Source organism: Gadus macrocephalus, chromosome 14, assembly GCF_031168955.1.
Source record: "Gadus macrocephalus chromosome 14, ASM3116895v1".
In the NCBI taxonomy this organism is placed as follows: domain Eukaryota; kingdom Metazoa; phylum Chordata; class Actinopteri; order Gadiformes; family Gadidae; genus Gadus; species Gadus macrocephalus.
Genome location: NC_082395.1, coordinates 24,097,669 through 24,112,322, shown reverse-complemented (window position 1 = coordinate 24,112,322; position 14,654 = coordinate 24,097,669). Strand labels below are relative to the sequence as shown.

General features: G+C 48.2%; 2 protein-coding genes across 10 annotated transcripts in view; both read left to right on the top strand.

Annotated features, from left to right (window-relative positions):
* zgc:123258 (uncharacterized protein LOC641502 homolog) overlaps positions 1-4,816 on the top strand; it is a 31,558-nt gene extending 26,742 nt beyond the window's left edge. For 2 of the 3 annotated variants that reach the window (XM_060072281.1, XM_060072283.1), the window contains 6 exons: positions 1,226-1,279; positions 1,542-1,641; positions 2,158-2,238; positions 2,466-2,626; positions 2,983-3,016; positions 4,330-4,816. In XM_060072281.1, the coding sequence (XP_059928264.1) occupies positions 1,226-1,279; positions 1,542-1,641; positions 2,158-2,238; positions 2,466-2,626; positions 2,983-3,016; positions 4,330-4,367 (468 nt within the window). In that variant the 3' untranslated portion in view covers positions 4,368-4,816. The remainder of the gene's footprint in view (positions 1-1,225; positions 1,280-1,541; positions 1,642-2,157; positions 2,239-2,465; positions 2,627-2,982; positions 3,017-4,329) is intronic. The other variant, XM_060072282.1, reaches the window with a different exon arrangement.
* A 4,264-nt stretch (positions 4,817-9,080) lies between these two features.
* The window catches only part of trpm7 (transient receptor potential cation channel, subfamily M, member 7), a 38,760-nt gene continuing 33,186 nt past the window's right edge, over positions 9,081-14,654 (top strand). For 2 of the 7 annotated variants that reach the window (XR_009529090.1, XR_009529089.1), the window contains exon 1: positions 12,733-14,532. Coding sequence is in view for 4 of the 7 variants with exons in the window: in XM_060072135.1 (XP_059928118.1) it covers positions 14,482-14,532 (51 nt within the window). In the remaining 3 variants the exon portion in view is untranslated. Of the gene's footprint in view, positions 9,255-12,631; positions 14,533-14,654 lie in introns of those variants that run through there. The other 5 variants (XM_060072136.1, XR_009529091.1, XM_060072135.1 and 2 more) reach the window with 5 other exon arrangements.

Genomic DNA, 14,654 nt, shown 5'->3' with positions numbered 1-14,654 from the left:
GGTGAAACGCACCCACCCAACTACATCCAATCAGGCGGTGCAGAGAAAGACAACAGTTAATAATAATAATAATTTTTTTATTTTGATTGGCGCTTTTCAATGACCCAAAGGCGCTTACAGTGAAGGGGGGGACCTCACTAACCACCACCAGTGTGTAGCACCCACTTGGGTGATGCACGGCAGCCAATCTGCACCAGAACGCTCGCCTAGCCTACTAATCATGTGTCATAAGCAGTGTTGCCATAGTTACCTTGAAAAAGTAATCTGATTACTAGTTACTCCTTAAAATAGTAACTTAGTTACTTTACTGATTACTTGATTTTAAAAGTAACTAAATTAGATTACAAGTTACTTTATTAGTTACATTCAGCTGCGACAACACCCCCTGTTAAAAAATAAAAAATTACAACCAATGCCAATACTAACTTACTGTCTTATGACCAGTGATGCCAGTAACGCGTTACCATCACTGGTCATAAGACACATTTCTCTGACAGGACTTTGGATTTAGAGATAGCTGCTGGAATAATTTTTACTGCATTAATTGACAGAAATATGGCCTACTGGTCCTTTAACATCTAATAAAATTTCCGGTGTGTGTGTGTGTATAATGGATTAAAAACAGAAACATAAGTCTGTCCTGGTTATGTAATAGGATGAATGGATGAATGAGGAGGCAGAGGTGCTCAGATGACCAGAGTGGATGAGTGGAGTCTCAGGGAGAGCAGGTTTAGGATGATGTTAAAAACGACCTGTGCTCTCTCTATCGGTCAGTATGCAGGGGAACTAAACCCGTTCAACCAGAAGTTGTTGCAGACTGGGACGTTGTTTTCATGGCTTTGTGAACATGGATAGATGAGCAACGTTTACTTCAGTCCACTTGGTAGGCTGGTAGACTGATCTATCCAGCACAGATCTAGGTGGACACGCGTGATGGAGATTTTCGAAACGGCTTGTAAGGCTAATCACACTCACACCTGGTGGTATAATATTTCTACTTTAAGGTCTTTAAGGAGGGGCATGGCTCCCTTAAGCCCTTCTTTAAACAGCAATGTATTTGTGAAGAACAAACATTAATTGATTAGAGCCCTGGTCGGGTGGGATTCCCTTGGGAATGACTGGAACGGCCTTCCAGTTGAGCTGAGAGGCCCTGATGTTGTTGTTGTTGTTGTTTGGCTCCCTGAGGGGAGGCTCACTAACCGTGTGTTGGGTGCCTCCGACATAGGCACAAGGCAACGTGGTGACGATCCCTGCTGTGCCCCAGCCGCCCTCAGAGAAGGTAAGGCCCTAATACACACACACACACACACACACACACACACACACACACACACACACACACACACACACACACACACACACACACACAATCAACTTGCATAGCCTTCCACCGATCTCTCTCTTATCTTCAGCTAAAGAATAACTTTAAGTCTGTAAGAGTGGAAACACTCTGAAGGGTGGAGGAGAAATGGAACATATTTGTCCATCCCTGTGTTTCCTTTTCTGTCTCCCTGAACCCAAACGTCTCCGTCTCCCCCCAGCTCCCAGTGGTAATGCGACTTCCCCGCTTCAGTGCGGTGGCCCAGAACCTGTGCAGGATGCAGTTCTCCATCCTCGGATACGGAGACATCATCATCCCAGGTACCCCTCCCAGGACCTCGTGGTGGGGACTGTTTCGGTTATGTTTGGGTAGGATTCAAGCCCCAGTCAAACTGTAAAGAACGACCTTCTGCTCAGTAACTCTACGTGGAGATGAGGCGGACATGTGGCCGTCTGGTGGGTTCTGAATGGTTTGAGCGTTCTCCATGTTTCTAATAATTGGTTCCTCACTGTCACTCATTAACAAGGGGGTTAGTCCACATGCTGGTGGGTTAATTATTCATCACTCAGCGTGTGACGTGAGTGAACAGGCCACAACAGCCACAGTAAATGTTCATTCTTCAGAGCATTTGATATGTTGCTCACAGTCGGAAGAGAACACTGCTTCTCACATTGCCGCCCCATGCTTCAGTTCTGACTGCATTGAGGTCAACAGCAGCAAGAAACACTCCACATAGAAACGTGAAGCTCTGTGTGTTCCAGACATCGGGTCTAGACCCTATAGGACGAGTAGAAGGTGCCTGCATGTGTTCTGAGCTCCAGATCCTTGTGCGATAGGTCTGCTGGTGGCCTACTGCAGCCGCTTTGATGTGTGGGTCAACAGCTCCAGGAAGATCTACCTGGTCAGCTGCTGCATAGGTAATACACCAAATCACAGAATTACCCTAACCCCAACCTCAGATCCTCAAACCCTGCTGAACTATGGGGATAAACAATGGATAGGAATAACCAAGAGACCATCCCTCCACTCTGTGTGTGTGTGTGTGTGTGTGTGTGTGTGTGTGTGTGTGTGTGTGTGTGTGTGTGTGTGTGTGTGTGTGTGTGTGTGTGTGTGTGTGTGTGTGTGTGTGTGTGTGTGTGTGTAGCCTACACGCTGGGCATGGTGGTGACGTTCGTGGTGATGCTGCTGATGGAGTCGGGGCAGCCGGCGCTCCTCTACCTGGTGCCATTCACCCTGCTCTCCTCCGCCACCGTGGCTGCCCGCCGCGGGGAGATGAAGCACTTCTGGACAGGAAGCGTGTACCAGGTGAGGCCTGGAGGGCAGGGGCATCCCGGGGTCAGGGGCGTCTGGAGGTCAGGGGTCAGGACAGGGTACAAGGAGAGGGGTCAGACCTCCTCCTCCTCCTCCTACACTCTCCCCCCAGCCCCCCCCCCCCGTCCCCGTCGCAGAGTGCCTGGAGTATCTGCAGGGTGTGAACTCGTCTGATACGTCTCATCTTCATCTTGCGGGTTGTGTGTGTGAAAGGAGAACTAGTGATGTTGTTGGTCGTGGTTTCTCCGGGGTCACCCTGTGCATGTGTGGACGGCCTGTCAGACAAGCTAGGCACGATGTCTCCATGTGTGTGAGAGAGATGAACTCTGACCCCACTTCATCTCCAATAGGTGTTGGACTCATCCAGGGAGCCTTTGCTGCCAGGTGTGCTATCTCCTAGCTGTTAGCTCCTAGCTCTGCTCCCATCCTCTCCTCTGAGTTTAACCCTTTGATTTGATGTTTGCTTCTTTTCCTCTGTCCTCTTTTGTTAACAAACGTTTTGTTAACCAACCGAATCCCAGGGCCTGTTCCCAAAAAAACGACACATTAATATTTTAATTCAATCTAAACTAAATGCAATGTTCATTATTTTCCTTAATTCCTAATGCACCACCGTCATTCTCTCTGCATGGCATTAATTGACCACTAGGTGTCGTCAGATCATTGAAAATATTGAGACGCTAGTTATTAATAAATCTACTTGGGTATGGGATTTGCGAAACGCTAGCAGATTTTGAAAATACACAACTCAAATGGTCCTACCCCCTCTCCTTCAACGCTGACTCTGACTCCACCCATTCCAAGTACATGGACGGCAATCATGCACAAGCGAACACAGAAGCGCGAGAGCGAGCCATTAGCTAGTTAGCTAGCTCCAGTAGCTACCGTAGGCATGACCGAAGGACAACAAACAGAAGCTTGCTCTGGGTCACGAGCTTTGAGTACGTGCACGAAGGGGTCGCGCGGGGGAGGGCGAGTGCAGTACGACCGTTTGATTGACGTACTTACTGTCCAATGCCACTCGGTGGGTCAGGAAATCATTGGCTGGAGTTTTTCGAGCCCTGCCCGTTCCACAGATGATTGACTTGTTTAATTTTCATGTCAGTACTTCTAACTCAGTGGCTGTAAGTGGGTTATGATAAGGATTTTAAGTAATTTTGCAAAAATGGCCAAAAAATAGAATTCCATACCCAACCTTTAACTTTATTCGGCTCAATTAATTGCGAATACATAATACATTTTGATGACCAAAATGACAATCCACACGTATCACTATAACGCTTTAATAAATGCTTTTTGAATGTAACTTAAAACAGACTACTGTCAATGCAAGTTTGCTTTTAAAGCCAAGTGGACTTCGGAGCACCTACCCCGGATGAGCACCAGGGAACTTAACCTCTCATTGTGTGCAGTCTCTGAATCTCCCTCTTGTGGCCCGTACCCTCCCGTCTCTCATGTTTCTTTCTAACCATAACGTGCCCTGCCTCTCCGTTGTGGTCTGCTGTAACCTCTGGCATGCCTCTGCTTGAAGCTGTCCTGGGTGACAGTCGTGGAATGGACTTTGCATCCGTGTCTAAGTGTACTGTCGTGTGGTAGACCTGTAAGGCTGCATGGCGTTATAAAGGCAGATCCTCTGTGTCGTTACATGTCCACTGAGCGGTAGAGTGAACGTTCTTCTGCTCTGTTCTGCTCCTCAGAGGGAAGACCTTGGCGCTCCGTAGGAGACGCATGCTGATGTCCCTGACGGCGCCACCCTCCAAGGGCTCAACTGCTATTTTTGTCCCGATTTTTTTTTAAGATCCGTAATTTTTATAAATCATAACAGAAATTGTCTATTCCAGGGGGAGATGCTTTCACGCACAGTTTGACTTTTGTTGAGGAGTCTTGGTTGCTTTAATCCTAGCGGATCCAAAGAGCGATGCTGATTATGTCGATTATACAGAACAATGTCTATAATGTTGGGAGTACGAGGGTTTCTGGATGCTGCCAAGGGGACAGTCCATAATGGGAAGCACCTTATCCGATCCGTGCTGAAGGACGGTGGCCTGCGTGGGACAGGGGGGTAACGGGGAGCCAGAGGATGATCAACTTTAGTGTAATTTTTGTGTAATTTTGTTAAGCTACCCCACAGGTGGATTTTTTTTTCTTTGCCTTATTTGAAATAAAGTGTTTATATTTCACAAACCGCAGTCCTTCATTCTTTACCAAAACACTGCTGTCGACATTGCAGTGCTTATGCAGGATCAGCTCCAGCAGGCCCAGTCTCCTCCCCAGGCTCTGAGGCCTTGTGTCGTTGATTCTCGTCCCAAAGCCGAGGCAGAGGGCCGCCCCCAGCTGGTCGGCCTACTGGGGCCGACCAGCCCCAGTAGGCCGAGAGGTCCCTTCGGTGGAAATAATGAAGGACAATGGAACAAAACACTTGAGAAAAAGCCAGCTTTCTGCAAGTGGGACGATGTACCAACGGACCTTGTTGCCCTCAGCCCCTCTCGTGATAAGATAAGATAAGATACAACTTTATTAATCCCCCGTAGGAGAAATTTGTTTGTTGCAGAACAGCCCAGCAGCAGTGGAAGGACACAGGATGAAATAACAATGTAATAAATACAATAAATACAAGGTGCTAATGCATAAGTAGACGCTTAAAGTTAAAATAGGGACAAAAACAAGACAAACAGAACCAACATCAAGATGGGTGATACATGATACACAAAGCAGGTTGTACTTCCTGAGGAGATTGCGGTCATTCAACATCTGCAGCAAATTGCTGTGGATGTTTTATCAGTCTGTGGTTGCCAGCGTCCTCTTCTACACTGTGGTGTGCTGGGGAGGCAGCATGAACAAGAGGGACGCCTCCAGACTGAATAAACTGATCAGGCGGGCTGGCTCTGCGGTCGGCATGAAGCTGGAACCACTGGTGACGGTGGCAGAGAGGAGGACACTGGACAAACTGCTGGACATTATTGACAATGCCAGCCACCCCTTGCACACTGTCATCAGCAACCAGAGGAGCCTGTTCAGTGGAAGGCTGCTCCTTCCCAAAGTTAGGACCAACAGACTAAAGAACTCCTTTGTCCCTCATGCCATCACACTTTACAACTCCTCACTCGGAGGGAAGTAGGAGGAAATAGAATAGAAGTAATAGAAGTAATAGAAGTAATAGAAGTGATAGAGTAAAGAGGAGAGATATAACCTATTCCACTGCTTAATTTGAACTGCTAATTTATTTTATTTTATTTAACTGTCAGCCACCCCTTGCTCACCGTCATTTCATATATGATATGATATTTATTCACAATGCCGTATGTGTGTATGTATGTATGTATGTATATATATATGTGTATGTATATGTATATATGTGTGCATATGTATATGTGTGTGCATGTGTATATGTATATATATATATATGTTTATTTATGTTTACATTTATTTATTTATTTATTTATTTATATTAATCCTCTATACAGTTCTCTACATTTATCTTTTATTTTACTTGAATCCTGTTTTATTATTATCTCTACTTTCTATATAAGCTAAGAGTTTACTGTTTACTGTTTTTTTTGTTTACTTGTTATAGTTAGTTAGTTTATTGTTTATCTTATATTATATTATAATTATTGTTTACTGTTTACTTTTTATTTTTATAGTTATCTAAGAGTGTATTGTTTATCTTATATTGTATTTAATTTAATATTGTGTTGTGTTTCTTTCTGTAAACTACTGGACAATCAATTTCCTTGAGGGAGTCATCCCAAAAGGATCAATAAAGCCTAATCTAATCTAATCTAATCTACATATACACATATATACGCAATTACGCATACCTAAACACACACACATGCATATGCAAAAACATAGACATACACAAACACAATCATCATCAGGCAATGTTGAACAGCCTAATGGCTGCCGGCACAAAGGAGCACCTGAAGCGCTCCGTCTTGCACCTGGGGAACCGTCTTGCAACCTGTGGCTGAAGGTGCTCCCCATCAGCCACAGCTCAGCATGGAGGGGATGGGAGGGGTTACCCATGATGGACTTGAATTTGTCCCTCATCCTCCTCTCCACCACCACCTCCAGACTGTCCAGCTCAAGTCCCACAACAGAGCTGGCTTTCCTAACCAGCTTGTTGAGTCTGTTTGACTCCCCAGCCTTGATGCCTCCTCCCCAGCACGCCCCAGCAAAGAACAGCGTGCTGGCTACCACAGACAGATAAAATGTCCTTAGCAGCCTGCCACACACGTCAAACGACCTGAGCCTCCTGAGGAAGAAGAGTCTGCTCTGACTCTTCCGATAGAGGGCCTCTGTGTTGTCAGACCAGTCCAGTTTATTGTTGATGTGTACTCCAAGGAACTTATACGAATCCACCGTCTCAATTTCAACCCCCTGGATGGTAATAAGGGTTGGGGGCTTCCTCTTCCGGCGGAAGTCCACCACCAGCTCCTTGGTCTTGCCGATGTTGAGTTGGAGGTGGTTCTCCTCAGACCATCTGACAAAGTCCTCCACCACACCTCTGTACTCGTCCTCCCTGTCCTCACTGATGCAGCCCACGATGGAGGAGTCATCTGAGAATTTCTGGAGATGGCAGGTTCCAGAGTTGAAGCTGAAGTCAGAGGTGTAGATGGTAAAGAGGAAGGGTGAAAGTACTGTTCCTTGGGGTGCTCCAGTGTTGCTCATCACCACATCTGACAGGCTGCTCTGCAGCCGCACATACTGTGGCCTGCTGAAAAGGTAGTCACCAATCCAGGCCACCATGTCGGGGTGTACCTGCATTGCTGAGAGTTTCTTCTCAAGCAGGGGAGGCTGGATGGTATTAAACGCACTGGAGAAGTTGAAGAACATAGGAATAAGGCAATGGGTCCGGACAACATCAATCCCAAAGTGCTTAAAGCGTGTGCCGGACAGCTTGCTGGAGTGTTCCAACACCTCTTCAACCTCTCCCTGAGGCTAAAGAAGGTGCCCCAGTTGTGGAAGACCTCCTGCATTGTTCCGGTGCCTAAGATAGCTCGTCCTAGCTCTCCCAACGACTACAGGCCAGTGGTGCTGATCTCGCACATCATGAAGACCTTCGAAAGACTGGTTCTACAGCACCTCAGGCCCCAGGTGTGTGACTCCATGGACCCACTACAGTTCGCGTACCAGGCCCAACTCAGCGTGGACGACGCCATAATTTACCTGCTGCACAGGGCTTACTCACACCTGGAGAAGCCGGGGAGCTCAGTGAGAGTCATGTTCTTCAACTTCTCCAGTGCGTTTAATACCATCCAGCCTCCTCCTCTTTACCATCTACACCTCAGACTTCAGCTTCAACTCTGGAACCTGCCATCTCCAGAAATTCTCAGATGACTCCAGGGGCCGGTTGCACCAACTGGGCGTAACTAAGCCTGGTCGTAACTGCTAAATAGGTCTTAGTTACGACCTGGCGTTAGAATGGAACTAACGCCGGTTGCACCAACGGGACTTACGACTGGTCTTAACTACGCCCGGTCTTAGCCATGCGCGGCCATGTGAATGTTCCATGTAATGCGCATATCACCGCGTTGCTAGGATACCTCGTGACAACAGCTGTTTACTATTTTACTTGACATGCTGTTGGACACCGAAATAAATAATTCATTCGTTCACTCATTGTCATTCATCAATTGTGTTAATGCCTAACAATAAAACACTGCAAATTAATATATTTAAAATATGTATTTGTAATGTCTGGTTTACGACGAGCAGGCATTTAGACGGGAATGGCAGTCGATCTGTGAACACTGATCATATCGCCGGCTGTGCTTTGAAATGCAGTTTAGTGAAGCGTACTGAGCAGTTGCATTGGATTGGATGTAATTGCTATAGAAACAGCCTGGAATTTCAACTCTACGCCTGCCCCTGACCAGGCGTAGGATTTACGCCTTAGTGAAAATAACGCTAAGCCCAGTTGGTGCAACCGGCGTAACGGTTAGGTTGGACTTAGAACGCCAAGTTACGACCAGGCGTAGTTACGACCAGGCTTACGCCCAGTTGGTGCAACCGGCCCCTGGAGCTTAGATAGCTCCCGCCTCACCTGGCCTGATGTAATGAAAAGACGGGTAGCAAGGGGGAGTGGAGGGGGACAGGGAGGGGGGGAGAGAGGGAAGGTGACAGGGTTGGGGGTAGAGTTGGTGGAGGAGAGGGGCACAGACTGACTTGCTGAGCTCACTGGGGCAGGGGTTGAGTCGAACTTATTGAAGATTAGGTTCAGCTCATTAGCGAATCAAGATGGATTCTTCATTCTGTATTCTAGGGATACAGTTCATAACCCCAGACCTGCATCACGGGGTGTTTTCATCTGTTACAAACTAGCAACAGGTGAGGTACCTGAGCTCCACCTGCACCACGTGAACGGCTCCGGCCGACTCAGGCAGACTGTGAGGCTGCGTGACGTCACGTGGCGTGTCGTCACGCGGATCCGCGTCACGACGCGTCAGTCCGGAGTCGCACAATTATGAAGCAGCAGCCTCTCATCGGAGCGGCAGCCCAGGCGGATTCCTCCAGCGTTGTTCACCGGGCTTTCCTTCCAGGGCTCACGGAGACCCGCGCCACTAGATGGGTCAGAGCCGCGGCGCAGCGCACCTGAGTCTCACCGGAGGAGAGGATGGTAGGTTGCGGAGTCGGTCTGAAATGTGGTGCTTTAACGGCTCAGGACGGCGATGACCGCCGGTTGGAGTGGCGGGTCGACCTGCGTGCTGACAGCGGCGGAGTCCGTTCCGTGGTCCGGGACACGGAGCGGCTCCGCGGTCCGGGACCCGAGCCATGGGAGGCCTCTTGTCCGCGGGTTATGCCTCCAGGGTCGGCGTGCTGTGTGTCGCATGTCGGGGAGCCTCGGCTCCGGGTCCGTGGACCAGAGCTGACTGTGGTAACGGGGCTAGCTGGTAGCGAGCTAACCGCTAATGCTAAGATCTCCACTACTGCCGCTCACAGCCACGCTGGGCTGGTAGGCTGGTAGGCTATTCTACTACTATAGTAACAGTGCTATATAACACTATGACCCTACGTACTGTTATAGTGTTGTGGTAGGCTATTACATTATGACCCTACGTACTGTTATAATGTTGTTGTAGGCTATTGCACTGTCCCTACCTACTGTTATAGTGATGTGTTGTTAGGCTATTCCACTATGACCCTACATTATGATATAGTGTTGTGTTGGTAGGCTATTACGCTTTGTCCCTACATACTGTTATAGTGTTGTGGTAGGCTATTACGCTATGTCCCTACATACTGTTATAGTGGTGTGGAAGGCTATTCCACTATGTCCCTGTATACTGTAAGTTATAGTGTTGTGGAAGGCTATTCCACTATGACCCTACTTACTGTTATAGTGTTGTGGAAGGCTATTCCACTATGTCCCTACGTACTGTTATATTGTGGTGTTTGTAGGCTAGATGATGTGTTGGTAGGCTATTCCACAGACCTGTCCACCTTCCTTGAAATGAGCTTATTCTATTGAAATGTGTGTTTTCAGTGGTATGAAAAGCCTAGTGTTAGATATCACTATATATCACCTTATTGTGTGTGTGTGTGTGTGTGTGTGTGTGTGTGTGTGTGTGTGTGTGTGTGTGTGTGTGGGGACTTGCAGAGTATTGGTTCAAATCCAATGCATAACGGCACGTGTGTTTGGTGTTTGAAATTGTTTCACCATGTTCTCAAACCTTTCCACCTCTGTGTCAATGTGTGTTCAGTTGTACCTCTCAGAACGAGTGTTATTGTGTAGAGTGCTTTTGAAGTCTTGAGGACCTGTGTTCTCCTCTGCTCGTGTGATGTGAAGTGTTGTGTACACTCACACGACTTATGACGACCTGCGTGGTGATGAACCACGCTCACACGCTGTGTTCCGGGAACACGGTATGTGCCTTATCCAGCTGACCCTCTCAATGGGCCCCGGGCCTCAGTAGGAAGCAGGCCTACTTCCCCCGGTCTGAACCAGTCACATGCCCTGGCTTTAGCTTACCCTGCGTAACGGGGGTTGGTTCAGGCCCTCGGCGGCACAGAGCTCCTGGGGCAGATAGAGGGATATCTACACAGGTTACGTAACCGGAGCTTTTATTAGTACCTGGAAGAGGTTGACTTGGTTTGTCATTGTGTACTACTGTGTATATGACGCTAGTGAATTACAGCATGTTGTTCTGTCCCATGAAAGTGTTTATTTTGCTAGCTGGTTGGGTTATTACATGGTTATTTCCCGTGTCTCTCGGAGTGTAGGTGGACATGTTGTGACCTTGTGGTCCGGTCTAGACGGGCTACCTTACTCACCATGCGGGTCTGTGGAAAATGTTTCTGGTGTTTAGATTTCTCTCCTCTGCTCCCATTGATAGACATCACTGTGGAGTCAGAATGGTTCACTCTCTTAAAATGAACTGGAAAGTGAACTAGAATAAAAGTAGGAATATTCTTGAATATCAATCATTTATACCCTTAGCTCTTTGCAAGGTGTTCCCATCAACATGTGGACTGGTTTTAGGTCTCCACCCCTCCACATTTCACAAAGTGTCCTGGTGGAGTCCTCATGATGTGGTCTGGTCCGGTCCGGTTTGACAGGGGAGAGAGTCTCGGTCTGTTGACTTTATGAATGGAGCGTTGGTGTAGTCCTGTAGGTCCATCAGGGGAAAACCCACCCAGCCAGACCCCCTGCAGTGCCCCCTGTGGACGCAGGAGAGAGCGTGGGACAGCACACTACTCTTATCTTCCGGACCAAGTGTTACGGAGGCGGATTGACGCCCCGCCCTCATGGGTAAAATCCTCAGTTACAATCCTCAGTTGCTAATGATCATGTGTTTGCCCCGCGTGTGAGTGGCTGTGAATTATGTTAATTTGAATGTGCCTTATCCCGGACGAGCCCCCATTTATGTTACGTCCCCCGCTAGGGGAAGGGGTGGCAACATAAAACCAGATGTAGTTGGTTTAACTGAAAGCGTTAAAGGTTCACTGGTCATTTTTAAATGTTAGCAGTTTTTTGCTATCTAGTTGAACCTTTTTGAAAGCAATATTAAGGCGGCAGGTTCACTGCCCCCCCTCTCACATCTTCTCCGTAGGCGTAGCCTTGCCTCTCACATCTTCTCCTGCTCTTTAGGGGTAGCCTTCCCTCTCACATCTTCTCCTGCTCTTTAGGGGTTGGTCCAGACCCTCCTCCCTGTGACTAGCAGATGCTGAAGGCATCATTGTTTCCTGCAGTCTAGAGGACTGGGTTCTGAAGACCCTGGGGTTATAGGACCTGAGGCCAGGACCACCGTCACATGTCTGTACATCAGTGCAGGCGGACTGGGAACACGTCAGCCCCGTGACGAGCCTGCCTCCCGTCGGCCTCAGGGCCTCAGCAGACCTCTACTGTCTGGGCCTCATGCTGAGACACAGTGACCTGTTTGAACTAGGATGAATGGAGGAGCAATGGGCAATGGCACTCTGTTGTCGTTTCATAGCAGTCATTACTGAGATATCTTTAATATGAGTTGCTCAACATGCGAGGGGTATGGATGGTCATTCATAGGATTTTTATAGCAACGGTTGGTTCTCATCCGCTGTATTGAGAACATTTAATGGTTGATTTATTCTGGGCATTAATTTAAGGAAGCACGTGACGGATCAACATAAGTCACCTGCTCTTTAGATCAGTCCTGAGATCTTCTGCCGCTCTCTTCCTACAGTACAAGAGGCTCTTTATACCTTTGTGTTGGGGGGATACTCCAACCCAGAGTCCTTTCAGAGCCAGCCCTGATACCTGGTTCAAGTATCACTCCCAGGTCCTGCTAGGTGCATTCCTAGCAAAGACACCAAATACAGGCATTCCAGAATAACTTTCTATTCGTCCGTTTTTACAAACCTACATCCCCACATAACTGGCTGGGCAGACCTGCATGGCTTCTCTCTCCTAGGCCTGCTGCATGCTGGGCGCATAGCACTATAGTACAATCGTACTATAGCGCTATAGTGCCCACGTCCACCATTTAAATACGTCTTGAAATGGTAATAATAAAACCATTAAAAGTACATTTTACTATTAAGAAATATCTGAATTAATAAATTCATAATTATTAATATTAATTGATATGTAAATATTTTTGGGTTGTTTGCATTCTAAAAGCTAGAGTATAAATCCGATTTTGAGGTTGGTTTCAACATTGTGTTTTGACTGAAATGATACTTGATTTCATGACTAATACGTTTGTTAACTTTGTGATATTCCGCACAAGGTGCTAGTCGTGGAGTAGGGAGTGAGTGGAGGGCTCTTTTTGTTCAACACAAACCACACCAACGCTCTTACTCCATCACCTTCACTTCATCTCCGCTGTCCTGTCACATCGGCCACTCCGTCACACGGAGGTCAACACACCTGACTTCAATGTTGTCTTATTATTAATGTGAATCGACTTTTGGAACTTTCAACCCTTTGTGCCGTTCACAATGTCAACATGCCTTAAACATTTAATTATTAACGTTGTCGTTGAGTAGCAGATTAAAGTCTATAGGACTCTTGTACATCAGAGGGAATCATGGGATGTTTGGTTTCTGAGAGGACTCAAGAGAGTTGTCGAACTGTGGTCCTGAAACCTCGTATATCCAGCGAGACACTGAAGCAGCAGACAAAAGACCCACGTCAAACACAAGACCAATGTCAGCTGTGGAAAGTTTTGAGGAGAAAAGGAAGTGTGTGTGTGTGTGTGTGTGTGTGTGTGTGTGTGTGTGTGTGTGTGTGTGTGTGTGTGTGTGTGTGTGTGTGTGTGTGTGTGTGTGTGTGTGTGTGTGTGTGTGTGTGTGTGTGTGTGTGTGTGTGGGGACACCCCAGAGACGGCGTGGTCAGGCTCCTGGGACCCTCGGGCCGAGGCGTGCAGCAGTGCACTGGGCCGTAAACAATGAGGGTCAATCAGGGAAGCGTTCTCCAGGAGAGGTGTGCGGCTGACTTCCTACAGGAACCCTCCGCTCATAAAGCCTTTCCAGGCGGGAATTGGGGAGGGAAGTGAGAAGGGAGGAAGGGAGAGTGAACATGTGAGTGTGTGTGTTTTTGGCTGGAGTTCTAAAGTCCTTAACTCTATTGTTGCCTGACATTCTCAGGTACCATGGTTACTGCTGAGCACAGCCCCAGTGTAAAAGGCCTGTGTGAAGCTCCACTTTGACCCAGTGTTGTACTGGAGGAGCCCTGATCCGAGCTGCAGTAACGTGGGCTCCTGTTGGGCCAAGCAGTTAGTTCGCTGAAACCGAGAAAGACTTCCATAGTGAAGCTTTATTATCAGCTTGATGGAGGAGTGTGTTTGTGACCACAGTAACAAGGGGTGTGTGTGTGTGTGTGTGTGTGTGTGTGTGTGTGTGTGTGTGTGTGTGTGTGTGTGTGTGTGTGTGTGTGTGTGTGTGTGTGTGTGTGTGTGTGTGTGTGGTATATATCATTGAGGTCTCTGCCCTTCCACTAATCCTCTACCCGCCCTACCCCCCTCTGTTTTTGTTCCTGAATCCAGTATAATATCCAGGTTGTCCCAGACACATTCATCAGGCCCCTCGGTAGCTTCTTACAGATTAACAGCCAGGGAGTCAGGAGCCGACACGCTAACCTCGCACTCATCGCTCAGCCTCTAACTAAAGCCGCTTCTGAACCCAGCCGCTGCGGAGCTCACTCTGAGACCTGCGCTGAAGCTGTTCAGGAGGACCTACAATCGCAGCGGGACCCAGCAGGCAGAGAACACTAGTGGTGTAGCGGCGGGGTGTAACGACGGGGTCTTGTCGTGAAGAGCCAGCGTGTCGGAGGCTGTGGTGACGGTGGTCTTGTTGGGTAGATCTAACGTGACGCTGAGGCTGTGGTGACGGTGGTTTTGTCCAGGCACTGCTGGCCGGTCCCGGTTATGTTCCTGTACAAAGCCCTTAAACACAGAGATGAAGAGGAGGACGCCGAGGTAACTGGAGGCTGGCCCTCGCTGAGGGGCCGCGGTCATGCGGTCGCCGTCCTAACGCCGTCTTGACCGGCCCGCAGCGCGACTGCGCTCAGACGCTCCGTGGGCCTTCGGCAGGCTTAGCC